The 17,531-nt window shown below is 51.8% G+C and overlaps 1 protein-coding gene across 1 annotated transcript; it reads left to right on the top strand.

The window, feature by feature from the left end:
• The first annotated feature begins 451 nt into the window (after window positions 1–451).
• On the top strand, window positions 452–6,781 carry Med10 (mediator complex subunit 10). Its single transcript, XM_047555888.1, has 4 exons — window positions 452–657; window positions 1,285–1,368; window positions 3,939–4,041; window positions 6,200–6,781. The coding sequence occupies exons 1-4, from the start codon at window positions 536–538 to the stop codon at window positions 6,296–6,298; spliced, it is 408 nt and encodes a 135-aa protein (XP_047411844.1). The 5' UTR covers window positions 452–535; the 3' UTR covers window positions 6,299–6,781.
• The last annotated feature ends 10,750 nt before the right edge of the window (window positions 6,782–17,531 follow it).

Raw genomic sequence — 17,531 nt, 5'->3', positions numbered from 1 at the left:
CATTGATACTTTTTTTCTTTTCTCTCTTCTTTCCCCAGGAGGCTTGCAAAAAAGAAGGTCTATTTGATTCATCTTTTGGATAGTTAGCTTTTCTTTACTGCTCATCTTTCTAGTTTCTAATGCAACTAGAAAGAAAACTGATGGAATAGTTTTCATTTCCATTAGTATCTACCTTTACCTTTTCAGTCCTTCCCGTATTTACCTGGTATGTGTGACTTCTTTTTAAAAATCACTTTTTGAGGTGAAACCCTCGCCGTGATTTTCTGGTACTTTCCCTCTTTGCAAACCTCAGGGCTCAGCAGAGCACAGATGACCCATACCCATACTCATACTCCAGCTCATTTTGGCAACTTTGAGGTCTAGCGTCACCGCCCAGCTTAGGCCCCGCCCCGCGAGGCCCCGCCCCTCTCCCGGCCCGTCAGCCCCAGAGGAAGCGGAAGTGGCGGCAACGCGAGCGGAAGCAGGAAGTGGGAGAGCCGCGCGGCGCCTACCTCGGAGCGGGCTGCGGCTGCGGCGCGGGGGTCCGGCCGGGCCGATGGCGGAGAAGTTCGACCACCTGGAGGAGCACCTGGAGAAGTTCGTGGAGAACATTCGGCAGCTCGGCATCATCGTCAGCGACTTCCAGCCCAGCAGCCAGGCCGGGCTCCACCAGAAGCTGTGAGTGGCGGGCGGCGTGGCCGCGGGAGCCGCCGGCCCGGGACCGCGGAGTTGGGCTAGCGCGCCTCGGCCGCCCAGGCGAGCGCCGGCGGCCGCGGACCCCCCGTGTCGGTCCCTGGGCGGCCGCCGGGTGGGCGGGGCCGCGGGGCCGCGGGGCGGGGGCGGGCGGCCTCACGGGGCTGGGGCGCCCGGCGGGCGCGAGGGATCGCAGCTCCGGAGCAGCGGTCCGTCTGGGCGGCCTGGAGGGGTGGCTTTCCTTCGGTCGCGGGGTGCAGGCGCTTAGTCTGGAGGCCGCTGCGCCCTGTGTGCACCGGAGCCGCGCCCGGTTCTGTAAACGGTTCCGAGGGAGGGCTCAGGTCGTCCCTCCGATTCTCAGGGGTCGGTTTTCTCCCCAGCCCCGGTGTTGGCAGTTTCTAGCGTAGAAGGACAGCCAGCGAGCGTTGGAGGGGATTGTGTAGCTCCCGTTGGGGTTCAGGGAATCTTTCGGCGAACCAAAGAGGAGTAAGCCACGTGTGTCCCCAGAAGAGATCAGAAGCCCTTGGGGGAGCCAGGTGGCCAGGTGGCTCTCTGGGTGGCCCTTAGTCTTTCTTCTGAATTAACCTGATGCCCGTTTTTACTTACCCGCAGGAATTTCATTGTCACCGGCTTACAGGATATTGATAAGTGCAGACAGCAGCTTCATGACATTACTGTACCGTTAGAAGTTTTTGAGTAAGTACCCTTGAATAGGAGTCTTGTTTTGTTGTGACCTTGATGGTTTCTGCCGCCAGCTGCAGTTGAGTGCATGGGTGTGCTAGGTGCTGGGCATTTGCTAGTGAAAAAGCTGACAAAATTACCTGTTCTCCTGGAGCTTGATAGACTAGTGGGATTTAAAAATAATTTAAAAAAGTTGTATTGTTGAAAAAAATACTACACATAAATAAAAGATTACTTAATAAATGTGTGAAAGATGTCTCAGACTTTTGAGTCCTGTCATAAAAAGTTTAGGCTAAAGAACAACCACATAACTTTCTTTTTTACCTGAGAGTTAAAAAAAAGTCTTATTTAGGCTGTATAATAAACTAGAAAAAAAACTACAGCTAGAAACAATCTGAAAAATAATGTGGTCTGGTTTTCCTAAACTGCCTGTGCTGGGCTAGTTCTGAAAGAGGATAATAACTTGCAGTGTTGGGAAGAAGGACACGCACTGGTTGCTGCTGGAGATGAGCACCTATCACAGTGATGGCCAGGAGGGTGCCTTCAGGAGATGAGCACCTATCACAGTGATGGCCAGGAGGACACTGTCAGGAAAGAAACAGTTTAGGATTTAAATTCAGGCTTTATCACATTGGCTTGTCACATCCCTAATTTTATCCTCACAAGAACTGGTAACTGTAATAGGTTGTTCAGCTAGTAAAGGTCACAGTTTAGATTAAATCCCAGGGCTCCTCCTTCACACTAGTGTCAGTGTTTTCTGTGCAGTGTAGCCTTTTCCTCCCTGTGCTGCCTTGGAACAAGAATTCTTGTACTTCTTGTAGCAAAACTTAAATTATGTGTCCTTGAACGATAAAGGGAACATTATGGTGGTTTTTTATGCAGAAAGGTCAGAGATAAAAGTCCTAGTTAGAATGTGACTCAGTAGCTGCCCACACAGGACATAGAGGCTGCAGTGTGTGTGGTCTCTGTTGCATTCTCAACCTGTGGACTAGGTACCATGTGTTGTCTGTTCTCAGCACCACTAAGGCCTCTGCCTTCAGGTGGGTTGAAGGTCTGGATTCCTGGGCAGCGGCTTACTGCTTGCAAACTCTGATAATTGAAGTGACCTCATTAGTGTTGCTCTGGCCATGAACGCTTGGGATGGGTATAGGACAAATGCCAGTGGTGACTTCAATCTTCTAATGAAAGGAGGATTGAGGAGACAAAATTAAGAACTTAAGGGAAGAGGGGCAGAAGAGACTCATTTGGGGTCTCACAAAGGAGGATGGCTTGTAGGCGCCCAGTAGCAGATGCCAGAAATTGGCAGACTGTCAGGTTGAGGTGTGCACAGTGTAGGAGGAATTTCCAGGCCCCCACAGGCCTTCTTTAACACACACCCCTTCAGACACATGGATTGTCCATAGCAAAGATAGAAATAACTTGAATTTCCTACATGGAACATTGAGATTGTGTGTTGGCACATGTTTTAGTCAGCTTTTTCACTGCTTTGACCAAAAGACCACCAGAGCAATTTTAGAGGAGAAAATGTTCATTTGGGGCTCATGATTTTAGTGATTTTAGTGGCAGACTCCATAGCTCTGGGCCCAAGGTGAGGCAGAAGATTGTGGTGGAAGGACATGGAGGAGGAAAGTAGCTCAGGACATGATACCAAGCAGCAGAGAGACCAAGCTTGGCTCACCTGGGACAAAATATACCCCAAAGGTACTTCCTCAGTGACCCCCGCCCCCAACCACACCCTGCCTCCCTATAGTCACCATACAGTTAATCCATTCAAGTGGATTAGGTTAAGGCTCTCACAACCCAGTCATTTAACTTGTGAAATCCCTGCATTGTCTCACTTGTGAACTTTTGGAGGACACCTCATGTTTAATCCATAGTGGCAGAAGTGGGATTCATCTCTTGGGTCTTAGAAGAGCCTGAGTAAGGGTAAGGCCTTGCTGTTATGTGATGACTATTTATTTAGGACATTGAAATTATTAGCCCTGCTCCGTGGAACCCTGTCAAGTTTTCCCTTTTTTCTTTTTGAGAAATGGATGAATTTTTTTTTTTTTTTTTTTTTTTTTTTTGTAGAATTAACTAGTTCTTTTATTACATCTTTTTGGAAACATCACAGTAAAATGGGGTTTATAGAACTTGTCATTTCTGTTTTGCCATTTGTGATAAAATTTTTTTAAAAGGACTGGGAGTGTAGCTCAGAGTCAGAATGCTCTTGGATTCAATCCCAAAGAAAGAAAAGAAAGCCTTTCTTTCTTCAGACTGTTGTGGAATCAAAAAACTAATCGTATGAAAATATTTTGAATAATACAGATGCTAAACAGATGTAAAGTGGGATGACTCATGCAGCTTTCCTGTCTTTATAAAGATCATTATTTGATTTCATGAACCATTATAAGAAATAATATGGGATGCTTATGGAAGTAAGAAAATCTTAATACACCTGGTTCCTGGACTCAGTTTTGTCTAAACAGAGCCATGGGAAGAGATATTTAAGATATGTAGTGAACTTTCTTTTTTGGGCCATTGTTCCCAGAAAACAGGCTAGTGTTACCCATCAGAATGTTAACTGAGATACTCCATGTTTCTAGATACATAGATCAAGGTCGGAACCCCCAACTCTACACCAAAGAGTGCCTGGAGAGGGCTTTAGCCAAAAATGAGCAAGTTAAAGGCAAGATTGACACAATGAAGGTAAGATTTGCATGAAGAACAGAAAATGTCAGGGCATGCTCTGGAAAGGGATACATACCAAATTTGGCTGGTAGGCTTGTCCTTCTTTTCCATACTCACTAGAACAGCAACTATTCATGGCATTACACAATTAAGATGCTGGATTGTGTAATAAGTAGTTAAGTTAAATAGTGAGCTATGTGGTAGCATAAACATTAAAAAACAATTGGTAGTTGGTATTTAAGAAAAAACATTAATTTTTGTGACCATCACTTGTTGCTGTTTTCATTTTGTTCAGTGGGTCAGGTTTGCACTTGGATGATGTTGATGCTTTCTGTTGTATTTCTGTTTGGATCCCAGCTGTCAATACATTTCCTGAGTTCATGAATCTGTGGTTCAGAGGATTCTTTTTTTTCCCCCCGCCAGAGGATTCTTGAATGCTTGTTTTCTTATCTTTCTCCAGCAATTTTCTCCAGCTCCTAACCTCCAGATCCTTTTTACTGTCCCTTATGTTTCTATGGAGAACTCAGATTTTCTTTGCCTTGATGGCATCTGGAGACCAATGCATCTCGAACATGAAATTTGGCTTAAGTTGGTGTTTAAATCTGCTTTTGGATCGCAGTGGTCTCCTGCTGCGTGGCCCCGTGTGCCCTGCCTGTCTGACTTGCATGCTGGCCCCTACGGTGCTTTGCCCTGTCCTCTTTCCTCCTGCTACCTCTTGGCTGAAAATTCCAAGCTGTTTGCACAAGGGACTCTCCTGGCCTTAGCTCAATTTCACCTTCTGCGGGAGGCCGTTCTGTATTGTTTCTTACCTGATAGTGCTGGTTAGGTTTGCATTTTTATTTCTTCTCCTTGCTCTCTCTCTTCTGCCTGCTGGTTAAGCTCCAGGACCATAGGACATGTGCGCTCTGTTCCTGGTATTGCCTAGTGCCCACCTGGTGCCAGCCTGGCCCCTCTGGTGTTGGCCCTTTGGGTCTCGTGTGCAGGCTGGTGGGTCAGAGGGGCTTCTTGTACTCACATGGCTCTGGCTGAATGGGAGGAGTGAGGGGAAGGGCCCTGTCAGGAGACCTGTGTCAGCACCTCTGCCTGGTTGCAGAGCTTCCTAGGACCTCATCCAGGGGATCCCACAGGTGGAAAATGGGCCTGGAGGTTGGTGTTACTCCTGGTGCTTAGTTTGGAGCCCACAGCTTCCTCCATCTTGTCTGTTTGGGATTGGGGGGCTGTTGAACCTGGCACTTCCTTCAGGATATGGTTCATCTTTCTACCTGTAGCAAGTTGTGATGGCTCGATGACTGTGTTCCCCTGGGCAAAGGTGAATGAGTTGTCCTGTCCAGCAGAAGTCTCTGTGAGCACAGTGCTGGTCCATGGGTCCACTGGGCACTCGTTAAACTCCACCTCTGGGCCATGCAGGACGTGCCGATGTCAGTGACACACGTGGCTGAGTGATCTACCTTCCCTTTGCATCTCTGCTTGGTGTCATCTTTCTCAGATCTGTGAAGGTCTCAGGTCACAGTTCTGTGACTTTTACTTCCCCAGTGGAATATGTAAACTTCTGAAAGTTATATTTAAATAGTTGTTCTTGTGTTGAAATGAAGTGGCTTAAGTTCTCATGCCCCTTTTTGGTATAGCACCGAAGAGTAAAAGTCTTGAGATGCTGGCAGATTTAATTGCTTTTACTTTTTGGGTTAAAAACACATGTTACACTGATAGAGTAGGCTCAAAAGCTGTGGGGCTTGCAACAGATAATGTATTTCCTGGTGCTCTGAATGCTTTTCTTGGAGCTCTTTGCACACAGTGAGTTTGATGTGGTTCCAGTAAGTAATTGCCTAATTAAATACTATTATAAATCCCTGTTACGTGTGCTTTCTGCAGAGGTCATTTCTACCTGTGTGTCTGGCTCCTGCCGAAAGGTACTTTGTAAAACCTTCTTTGGGAGGAAGTGAGGAGTTGTTTTAAAGGGTTTAGGGAGGTGTTAGTGTGCTGCACACTCTGTGGTGGGCTCTCCAGGTATTGTTATCATGGAAGGTGAGCAGGCATGCTGGAACCATCCACTTGAATGGAGAGAAGCCCTGATCCCACTCTTCTGGGGGCCCAGTTGATGTTGAGGGATCATGGGAGGATCATGTAGTCTTTAACTTGGATGATAGGGCAGATTTTTTGACAGTATTTTTCTTCATAGAAATTTAAAAGCCTGCTGATTCAAGAACTTTCTAAGGTGTTTCCAGAAGACATGGCTAAGTACCGAAGCATTCGGGGTGAGGACCACCCACCTTCCTAAGCGTGTGAAGTCCTTGACAGACCAGGACCGAGCCAGCAGGAAGGTGTGATTATCATCACTGACTGCCTTCCTGCCAATGTGGACTGGTCCTGGACCTGTCCCCATCGTTGCTGTCCCTGTTGTTAGACCTCATGGGATTCTGGGCCTGGAGAAGTGGAACTGTGCCCCAACTGTCTCTGTAGCCCTTGATTGCTGGTCCCACATCCTCGGAGGTGATTCCTTTCATTTTCTCAGTGGACAAAGGCACAGGACAAATCCTAGAAATGTTAAATGTTATCAGTAAATTAAAAGTTCAAAAAACTTCACTTGCTATTTTCCTTTTTATGTACTCTTTTCTGTTCCATTCTATTATGGTATTGGAAAGCTCTAAAAAATGGTTTTATATTTTACACTTTTAAATGTAGTACATAGACAATGTGTAACTGTTTTCATGGATTTCAGTTAAACAAATGTGTAGAATAAAGTCTGAGTATTTATATAGTTCATTCTATGCAATTATTTTATGGCATTTTTATAAGGTAGTAAACTGTCAGTTGTTACTTCCCGAAACTATTAGTAATATTCATAAAGCAATTTGTCCTCAGGCATTTAGGCAGAAAAAGCTAACTAAAATGCAAAATTCTGATTTTTTTTTTCCTTAAAACCTCTTTTATAAAGGCCATAACACTAAAGAATACAGATTGATTGACACTTTTGAAAATGCCTGCAGGCCTGTGCATTTCTCTTTCAGTGTGCTTACGGATGCTGGACTGCAGCTTCTGGTTGAGCTGGACTGAGGGCACTGAGCGCTGCATTTCTCATAAGTCTTGGGTGGGGGCTAGTGCTGGAGCTGCAGCCCATGACAGTGAATCTGGCTGAGCAGACTGGCTCGCTAAAAGGGCAGTGTTGCAGTTCAGACCTGTTGAGTGACAGGCGTAGGATGGGGTTGAGAATCTGCTTGACTCATTTGCTTCTGAGTGATTTTGGGTCTGTTTAGATTGAGGGGTATTACCACCAACTAGGTAGTTTAAACATGAAAAACTAATTTTCTCAGTTCTGGAGTCTGAAAGTCCAAGATAACCTCATAGAAGAATAGGCAGATTTTTATAGTCAGCTTTGTGTCACCCTGACCAAAAGACCTGACAAGAACAACTTAGAGGAGTTTATTTTGACTCATGGTTTCAGAGGTTTAGTCCATGGCCAGCCAGCTCTGCAGTGCTGGCTAGGGTGACACAACATCATGGTGGAAGGACATGGCAGGAGGAAGTTGCTCAGGGTATTGCCACCAGGAAGCAGATGGAGCTCTGCTCACCAGGGAGAGAATGTAAACGCCAAAGGCACATTCCTAGTGACCTACTTCCTTCAGCCACACCCTGCCTGCCCACAGTCACTGCCCAGTGAATCCCATCTTGGTGGATCAATCCACTGATTAGGTCACAGTTCTCATACTCTGATCATTTTGCTCCCGAACTTTCCTGCCCTGTATTGTACATGAGCTTGTGGGGACACCTCTTTTCTAAACCAGAACAGTTAACAATGACTTAGATAAATTGCGGCTCATCCATTTGATGGAGTGCCATGCAGTATGGGGAGGAGGGAGAAAACTAGCGTAGATACAGGAAGATCCCCAAGACACAGAATCAAAGAACGTTTGTGAAAACTAATCAAGGGTCTGCTTGATCTCCACTCTGGTTCTCCAAAGTGCCTGCTGCCTGCTGGAGGCAGGACCGCCGAGGAGCCCCTCTCCTTGCCTTTTCCTTACAGCATGGGTCTTCTCGGTGACTTTCGTGATCCTCACCCTGGGTGCGTATCCATCTCCTCTCCAGTTACAGTCTCGGACCAAGGTACTGACTTCACTCCAGCCCATACAAGCCTCCCAAGTGAGTCCTACCCACCCATGACCCAACCTCCTGTTTCTCCACAGGACTTCTGAAGGAGCCTCAAACTCCCCGCAGATGAACTGAAGTTCTTGCCACCTCACCCTCCCATGTACTGAGGAAATGGCCCCACCTTCCCCCTCTTGCATTGTCCTTGCCTCCCTCTGTCCTCCCGCCTGCCCTCGAAGCACAGCCAGTCTCCTGGATCAGGTTGTCTGAATGTCCTGTGTTGTCCCCCGAGTCTTCATCCTCCCATGCAGCCCGTGCATGCCTTCCTCCACCTGGCCTGCCCGGCTCACCTGTGCTCCTTCAGCTGCAGCACGAGGGCTTCCATCAGTGTGCCCCGCGCCTGAGGTTCTCACTGCTGTTTGAAGTTAGCACACAGCCCAGTGTGAGAAGGATCACTGGTGTTTGAAGTTAGCACACAGCCCAGTGTGAGAAGGAGCAGTGGCTTCGTCTTCCCTCGCTTCCTGCTGAATGTTCACCTCTCCCTGCTTCCAGACTTCCTTCTCCACACGCATGACTTATCCAATGTGGCTGGCAGAATAGGGGCCCGAAGGACATCCACATTCTCACCCCAGTAGCTGTGGGCAGGTTGCCTTACGTGGCCAAGGGTCAGGTGTTGGAGATGCGGTTTAGAAATGGCTCTTGAGAGGGAGATTTCATGGGCCATGCAGGTGGGCACAGAGCAGCCACCATGGCCATTACCAGAGGGAGCAAGAGTGGGAAGATGTGCAGAAGGAAGTGGTGGGGGAGAGGATGTGGATGGATGAAGATGCTGAACCTCAGGGCATGAAGGAGGATAAGGGGCGTGGGCTGAGGAAGGTGTGCAGGTGGCCTCCAGGAGCTGGAAGGGCAAGAACTCTCCCTGGGCTGCAGCCGCCGTGCTTTGGTTTTAAGACTGACCTCCAGAGCGCCAGGGTGATACATTTGGTTGCTTAGGTGGGTGGCCGACTGTATAGCAGCACTAAGAAACGAGCGCCCGCCCTGTGTGAGCAGACGAGGTAAGAACATGAGGCACAGGAGCCGATCTTCTGGTTGACCCTCGAAGATGTGATAATATTTACTAGTTACACTTGTCCTTTATCACAGCCCTGTTTAACCTAGGATCATCAAAACACTGAATAGGAACAAAATCATCTTCCTGCAAAACACATCTTTGCAGAGAGAAAATATTGGAAATATTTTAACAGACTATCCAAAGACCTAATTTCTGTCCTGCCTTGTGAGCATTTTCACAGCTCTCTTATCTGCTATCACAAAGACGGCCAGAGATTGTTCTGAAGAGCCCTAGAAAGGAGGAGCAGCAGAGAGTCTGTTCAGTCCCCAGAACCCTTGCTGCTGCCTGTGTGCTTCCTGGGGCTGCCGTAACAAGCCCATGAACCTGGGGCTGCAAACTGCACGGGCTGAACCCCCACAGCTCTGGAGGCCACACTGACAGGCGTGGGCAGAGCCTGCTCCCTTAAGGCTCTGGGAGAGCTCTTTGCCCATGTGGTCCTGTGCTCTGGGTCTCCTGGGCCGTGGCTGCATTCCTCCACTCTGGGCCTGTCTTCACGCAGCTGCCTCTCTGTGTCCCTTGTAAGCACAGTTGTCATTAGACTTGGTATAATCCAGGATGACCTCATCTCTAGATTTCAGCTTAATCGCATCTACAAAGATCTTTCTAAATATGGCCACGTTCACAGATGCTAGGTGGACACATCATTTTGAGGGGCCACCCCAACCCACTGCACTGCCCTCTTGGGCATGGCCATCAAGCACCTGGTCTGGGCTAGCTGAGTGTGGTTCTGGTGCTGCCTTTCTGTTCTCCCAGACACCCTGGGTTCAGCACTGCCTGCCACAGTGTCTGTGCTGATCTTGCCAGTGCAGGTGGCTCAAGGGTTGGGGGTATAGGACCAAGGACTGGCAAAAACGCAGAGGTAATGTGTGTCCACGCAGGCACGCAAGCAATGCTAGGCTTCTCTATGTCGTAAAGATAAGGAAGAAATGTGGGTGACAGGCAAATCACAGAGCTGAGGAAGAAGGATCCTTGCAGATGGCCCTGACATATACACACTTCAGTAAAAACCTTATTATTGCAAATTTGCCGAGGGCGGGACAGGCTGAGATGTGCGGGGATAATTGGGCAGTGCATGAGGAACCGCCAGCTTGGGCAGCTGGCACCCCCCAGCATCCAGCTCGGGGCCTGTGGTGGGGGCACACAGCGTTTGCGGTCTCTTTGGCAGAGCCGAGAGATGCTGTCCATGAAGACTTGAACTTCCTCCTGGGGTACTGAGTCCCGTGTGGACACTGGAACTTTTTTCTTGAGCCGTTAAGCACAAGTTCCCTGCAGAAGGTGCTTACGGTTTATACAAAAACAGTTAAAAAGCACACATGCAATGGGTTATTTCCTTCCAGTAAGTGTGGGACCAACAGAAAGATGGGATGCACGTGTAACAATTAACCTGTGGAAACGGGAGGGCAGTTCCAGTCTGAGGGCCATCTTCTGCTGCAGTGATTCAGGTGGCGTGGACTTCATGCTTTGGAAGCTGCTGTTCACGTGGAGGCAGATCTGTTTTTCCTCAGGAGGGGCGGCACCTCCTGAGGCCAGCACGCACCAGCTCACTCACAGACTAGGTGGCTAACAGTTCTGTCACAGGTCAGTTCCTCATGCAGGTGTTGGGCAGACAGGACACTATTACTTTGAATGAACATGATGGCAATTCTTTGGTTTCAACAGGGCAGAAACGCAGGCTTCCAGGGTGTTGTGTGGCTGCCCGGGGAGGGCTCTGCTCTGTCCCTTCCACTCCTGGCTTTCCTGTCCGCTGCCTGGAAGAGTTGGTTACTTAGGGCTGTCGTAACGCACTGCCACACACCTGGCTCAAGAGCAGGAGCTGGGACCTGCACCGTACGATTGCCATGAAGTCATTTAGTTTGGGGTCCTCATTTGGGGGACTTCTCCTTTGGGTGGGGGTTAGTGCAGCTTGGGACCCAGTTCCCCCACCCCACTCAGGACCCTTCGAAGCCCAGGCTGCCCAGGCTGCGTCCCTGACATTGCTCTGAGAATCCGGTATTTGACCTCATTGCGTGGCTTGTGAGGCAGATGCATTGGCTTCCAGAGCACCAACCATGGAAGGTGGCTCCAGCTGCCGCTGTCCCACCAACGCCTCTGCAGGGGCAGCAGGCAGTAGCCATGCCCCTGCCGGCAGGTGCTGTGGGCGCTGCACAGGTACCGCGCAGGTGTTAACGTCCTCGGTTCCCAGCGCTGTTGCACAAGGGTTCTCTTCACAAGAGGGTAAATGGAGCCAAACCAGGAAAGGGTGTTCCCAGGGTCACCTCCCAGCAGGCAAGCTGCAGGTCAGAGGGACCAGACGGCTCAGGTGAGGGGACCAGCCATCCCCCAACAGGAAGGGAGGTGGCGGGCAGAACACACGATGATGAGACCAGAGATGTGGCCTTGGCCAGGGGTCTGTGTGTGCCTGCTCCAGTGAGCTGGCACAGCTGTCCATTCCCGGAGCTCTGAGCTCTGGATACCCTCAAGTTGCTGATGGACTGTGGCTGCTCTCTGCGCTGGTTTGGAGGGAAACTGGGCAGGGGTGAACGTATCAGGATACCTGTTTGGGGGGTACAGGCAAGGGTGCAGGAGCCAGAGCTGGTCAGTACCCCTGTGTCGGGCTGGCATTCATCCCAGCTGCAGGAACTGTGTGCTGACAGGGCCACAGAAGCCCTGTGAGTCCCCTGCTCCCAGCCCCAGATGCCCAGTTCTGTTCAGAAGGTGGTCCCAAAGTAAGAGAGCCCAAGTAATATTTATGCGATGAATTTCACTGGAGCAGGGCAGCTGAGGAAGGGCGTGGATGGGAGCCTGTGTCTGGTGGAATTGCGTGCCCGCAGATCCATGTCCACTGGAAAGCCCAGAATGGGACTTGAGTTGGAAGCAGAGCTTTGCAGATGTAGTAAACAGGTCCTGCTGGGTTGGGAAGACCCTGAATCCAGTGGCTGTATCCACGTGCAGATGGTGCAGGGACTGCAGCAGTGTGCCCACAAACAAGGCCCACAGAGGAGCCCCAGGCCCTGCGGGAGCTGGAGACCCAGGACCCTGACCGAGCCTTCAGTGTGCTGCCTTGCCCACACTCAGCTCCAAACCTGGGTCCTGCAGAACCACAGGGGATAGATTTCTGCTGTTTGAACCACACACTTAATGGCAATTTGAGGAAGGTAGCAGGAGGCAGCACAGTGCAGTGGCCGTAGGAGCCACCGTGCTGAGAATCTGGAGCATCCTTTCAGAGGGTTGCTGCTAGGTGTGCTCAGCCTGGTTGTGAGTCTGCCATGCCACCCGGTGAGTGGGCTGGAGGGAACCAGCCCTGGCCTGGTGCCATGCGCACGGCCACGTGGTGCTGTGTCTCTCGGGGATCCTCTGCTGCTTGCTGAACCACAGCTGCTTCCCTTGCAGTCCAGTCCTGGGGCGGGAGCTGTGCCCTGAAAGCCACGAGGCCCGCTGGTCTTCAGAGTGCCTGGCGACATGGGTCCTGTGCCCTCTGTGGAGGGAGCAGCCTGGGACCAGGCGGGCGCAGGAGGGGCAGGCTTCAGGGAGGGTCCACCTTGGCCCAGTGGGGGCTGCTCTCAGCTGGACCCTTCTGTAGCAGGGGGACAACCCGCAGCGCTGAGGGGGGCAGGAGCTGACGGCAGTGCTCGGGATGTGGCAGGTCATCGGGTCTTCGCCATGATTAACCGGCGGTCACTTTGGTTCCTTCTCTTCATTTCAGTGAGTCTGGTGGCTCATGGGTCCCAGAGCAGCTGTCTGTCTCTTGCCGGTCACTCTGCCTCCCGCTCAGCCTCCTGGCTGCCCTTCAGGGGAGGGCGAGGAAAGGGTGTTGAAAGTCAGCTGGCATACAGCTACACCTGTGCGTGGCCATTCTGTTATTTTCTTTTAAACTTTCCTGCCCAAACAAATTTGGAGACAGAAAAGAGACAGACTGACCACTACCACGAGGCGAGCAGAGGCCAGCGCTGTCCACTGGCCCTGGGCGCTGCCATTTTGATAGCTTTGTGGTAACAAAAGCAGGGAGGAGGCCAGCCGGCTGCAGCTGAGCACCAGGGGGATTTTGAACCCAGAGATGTTGGTGAAATATTTATTTCCGGCTTTATTTATAGCATCGTCTTGTTCAGAGTGAGAAAGGAGCAAAGTGGCGCGTGGGCGGAGCCGCCTGCATGACCTGCGTTGCCGGGCTTCTCTGGAGCTACCATCTCTTTGTGTTCCTCCCTGTGCCTGCCCCGCTGTGCTCTGCTCTCTGCCCCTCTGCTGTCTGCACCTGCAATTGGCTCCTTGGGGTTTTGTGACTCATTTGTATTCCTCAAGGTGTTTTACTGCCCCATAATGACGACCATGTACGTGGCCAGCTGGGCTGTGGGAACCCTCGGGAGAGCTGTCCTGCCCGTGTGCTTTGTTTGGGAACAGCCATCCTAACTGGGCATGTGCAAGGATTTCCCATAAGGGATTCAGAAGCAGTTTCCTGTTACCTTTGAGGTTTTGAAGGTTGTCGGGGGTGAACCATTTACTTATATAAGGTAATAGCATTAATGTTTTAAAATTTAAAAACTGTTTTGTAAAACTTCTCTCTCAATAAATATACATTGAAAATAATCGCAGGTGTGTGTACTGTGTGTTGTCTGTGTGATTTTCTCACAATCATTATTATCCTTTACTATTCCATATATAGGTTAGCTGCAAGTGAGGATTCATCCAACAGTGAGCTAAAAAGATAGGGTTAGGTTTTCTTCTGCAATAGCTATTCTAGGTTGTCTTCCCATAACAACCATCGTTCTCCACAACTGGGATGCAAGCTCTTTGCAATTTGCCTCTCTGCGTTCTTAGCCAGAGGTTTTGTTTTCATATCACAGGATAGCTGCTGTGCCTCCACACATCGTGTCTGCATTCCAGCCAGGACGAACACAGATGGAGGAAGGGAAAGGGTGAGGGGAAAAAGATCTCTCCTGTGGAGGCTCTGCTGTTTTATTCTAGAAGGGGTACCCTCAGGGACTTTTGCTGGCATATCATTGATCGAAACGCTGTCTCACTGCTGCCCCTAGGATGAGGGAATCAAAACCATCTAGGTTTAGATTTTATAGCCTTTGGAATAGGAACAGGAAAAGGCAGCACAGGCCTGGAAAGAGAGTGGTCAGGCAGCCTGCGGGGCCTGCTTTGGGATGTCAGAACCAGGGACACCCTGGAGTCCTTCTGTTGGGATGATGTCGGTCCTTCCCCGTGGAAACTCACTTTGCAGGGATAACGTAAGGCCCATCCTTCTGTCTCGGGTAAGTAAATTTCAGCCCTAGATACACATTGTGAGTTTTCAGGTGTGATTTATTTGATGAGTGCTTGGGTTAGGTACAGAGTGCTTCCCCGGGAGCCTCCTGCTCTGGGCGGGGAGAGCCTGGCTCCTGCGCCTGCGCTGGCTGTGGCCCCAGAGCTGTGGCCTGGAGCTCTCTGGAGCACATGCCCCACTGATGTCCAGCTTCTCTTCCCTCCACCCGCCATCTGGTTTCTTCCTGTTCCTTGGGCTTCCCTATTTCAAGGCGAGGGGAAGAGATGGACCAGAGGCCTCAGGTCCGCAGCCCCCTGGCTAGCCTCTTCTGCCTCCCTCCTCCCCACGCCCCACTTTCCCCTTGAGAACGCCTCTGTTCCTGTGTCTTCCTCAGTGGCCCAGGATTGAGGGCAGGATGGAGAAGGGTCCTCCTGCCCTGCCTGCCTCCCTGACAGTGTTCTCTGCCCCATCGACCCTTCTTCCCTGGTGGTGAATTAGGTGAAGAGGCCTCCCCCTGGGCAGCCTGTTTGTGCCCTGCAGTTGATTAATTTTGGGACATGCGCAGGCTGGAGCTCCTGAGTCCCGAAGGGATGTTGACACAGTTGTCCACTGATTTCATCAAGAGAAGCACCTGGGTCCCTGGTGGTTTGGAGTTACCGCCTTGAGGCACAGAGAGAAACCCAGGGTGGGCCTCTCCTGCCGAGTGCTGGCCTGGCTGTCTTGGGCCGGGGACCTGAGCAGCATCAAGTGTTGCTCCTCAGATGTGTGTGGGCCCCACTGCGAAGCTAATTATGTCGCAGCAGCAAATGGAGGCGCTCATTGTCACTATTATTAACGACCCCTGGTTGGCAGTCCACGGCGTGCAGGAGGGACCTCGCTCCGCACAGGCCCCACAGCGGCCCTGATCCCACAGGGTTTGCAGGGTATTGATTGGGCCTGTTTTTTATTGCTGCTCTTGTTGAGCTTAAATGGTCTTGTTTGTACAATGCTGTTTTATATAGCAAGCAAAAGCAGATCATGCGCCAATCACCGTGGCTCCGTGTGGCCATTCTCCACGGCCGCAAACGCACACGGTGCCGAGGATGCCAGACCCAGGCCCAGTCCTCGCTCCCGAGCACCCTCCAGGAAGACCCAGAGCGCTAAGCACACAGGTGGCCCATGCTTGCACAGATACGCGTGCCGGTCAGCATCTCACTTTTCAATAGGATACCTTTTCATGTCTTTCCTCATCAGCACAGGGCACAGACTCAGGCTTGTCACCTGTGCCCTGTCATAAGGCTGTGCCACAAGGTACTTAGGGTCCCTTTGGGGCCATCTGGGTTTTCCTGTTTTGCTACTATAAAAACTGCCCTGGGAACTCTATTCATTGTTTGATATCATCAACTGAAATCTAAGACCATCCCTTGGGATTCATTTCTTAAAGTGGAATTACATATATTTAAATTTTGATGATTGTCTTAGTCTGATTTGTGTTGCTATCACAATGTGCCTGAACCTGGGGACTTTATAAGAAAAAGAGGTTTACCTGACTCATGAAAGTCCCCAAAATCATGATGCCAGCATCTGATGAGGGCTGCTGATTGTGTCACAACTGGCAGCTGGAATCTCATGTTAGGGGAGGGGGTGTGTGGGGACTGGGAAGGGATAACCACCCACTCTTGCAGGATCGCAGGAGCTGCCCACTCCTGTGGGACCCGCGTCCCCACATAGACCCCTCCCTAGAGGCCTGCTGGACTTGAGTCCTGGTGGGTCTAGAAGCAAAGAGGAGAGTCAGGAGGTTCCGAGGAGAACCACAGGGAGGGTCCTGGAGGACAGCCACCCGGGAGCCCATGGTGTCTCCTCAGGTGGGGGGTCCTGGGGGCGCAGGAGGAGTTGCAGGCGGGTGGGCTGTTTCCTCCTTTGCCGACAGTATCTCCCACAGATGCGTCTGCGTCTTGCTTCTGCCCTGGCATCCCTTGGAGCACGCCGTGCCCACCAGCGGGTCTCCTGTCCTGCTGAGCTGTCACTCGGGAAGCCTGCAGGGCGGGGCTGTCCATCGCCACGCCCCCTTTGGCTGAGGGAACCCTGCCTGTGGGGCACCGAACTTAGTAGCACGAGCCTGGAAAGGCATGGCAGTCGGCCGATGGTGCTCAGAGGGCCTGTGCCCGGCCCCAGCACCTGAGCCCGAGTCAGGTTAGGCGAGGAGGGGAGACCAGGAAGCCCATCGCCAACCTCAGTGCAGATATTCCCATCTACCTGGGGCCCGTGGAGTCCCAGGGTCCTTAGAAGTGGCAGAGGTGGCAGGTGCGAGGTGGAGGGAGCCACAGCATGGGAGCGTGTTGGGAGGCAGCACAGCTGGCTTCGAGGGGGGTGCAGGGACACAGGAGCCGCAGGAGCTGGGGAGGCAGGGGCGCGCCTCCCCGCTGAGCCTCCAGGAGGAACCCCCGCCACCACTCTGCAGCCCAGCTGAGCCTGGGCAGAGGCCTCGTGCGGAGTCCTGAGGCGCTGGGCCGACACCGCGTGAAGCTGCTGAGCCCGTGCTCACTGCGCAGCCGGCAGGAGCGGCAGGGTGTTGCCTGAAGGAGGCCCCTGACGCCGAGGGCACCCCACTCAGGTCACGGAGGCTGGTGTGAAGGGAAGGGTCTCCTGACGTACCCCAGAGCTGTACAGAGTGGCAGGCCCAGCTGGGCACCACAGGCCCTTTCCAGCTGGGTTCCCTTGCTGTGCCCTCCAGGAGGGCCACGGGTACAGGAGGGCAGGGAGGGCAGGGCCACGGGCCCAGGGCAGTGGAGCCTGTCCCCAGGGGGGCCAGGCCTGTGCCGAGGCAGGACTTTAAGGCAGTAGGGGCAGCCCTGCAAGGCGAGGCCCCAGAGTGGGCACGTGGGCCAGGCAGCGAGGATGGCCTGCCCACTCAGCCCCAGCAGGAGCACTGTGAGGGGACGGGTGAGGTCCGTCACACAGCAGGCACCCCGGAGATGGTGGGAGGGACGGAGTGGACACATTCTAGCCCCAGTCAGCCAGGTCCTGCCTGGAGAGGGTGCAGGAAGAGCCCCTGCTTTGCAGGACACAGGGTGCAATGTGCACTGGTCGTGTGAGCTCCCAGGGCTCAGAGCTTGG

The sequence above is a fragment of the Sciurus carolinensis genome, chromosome 6 (assembly GCF_902686445.1).
Source record: "Sciurus carolinensis chromosome 6, mSciCar1.2, whole genome shotgun sequence".
Classification (NCBI taxonomy): domain Eukaryota; kingdom Metazoa; phylum Chordata; class Mammalia; order Rodentia; family Sciuridae; genus Sciurus; species Sciurus carolinensis.
The sequence above is the reverse complement of the archived record's forward strand: the minus strand, read 5'-3'. Positions and strand labels throughout refer to the sequence as shown.

Bases quoted from the DNA above. Each gene is read 5' to 3' on its own strand.
- Med10 (XM_047555888.1), top strand. From the start codon at position 536: ATGGCGGAGAAGTTCGACCACCTGGAGGAGCACCTGGAGAAGTTCGTG. The intron at 658-1,284 runs GTGAGTGGCGGG...ACTTACCCGCAG, and splicing joins GCCGGGCTCCACCAGAAGCT to GAATTTCATTGTCACCGGCT. The intron at 1,369-3,938 runs GTAAGTACCCTT...CCATGTTTCTAG, and splicing joins GTACCGTTAGAAGTTTTTGA to ATACATAGATCAAGGTCGGA.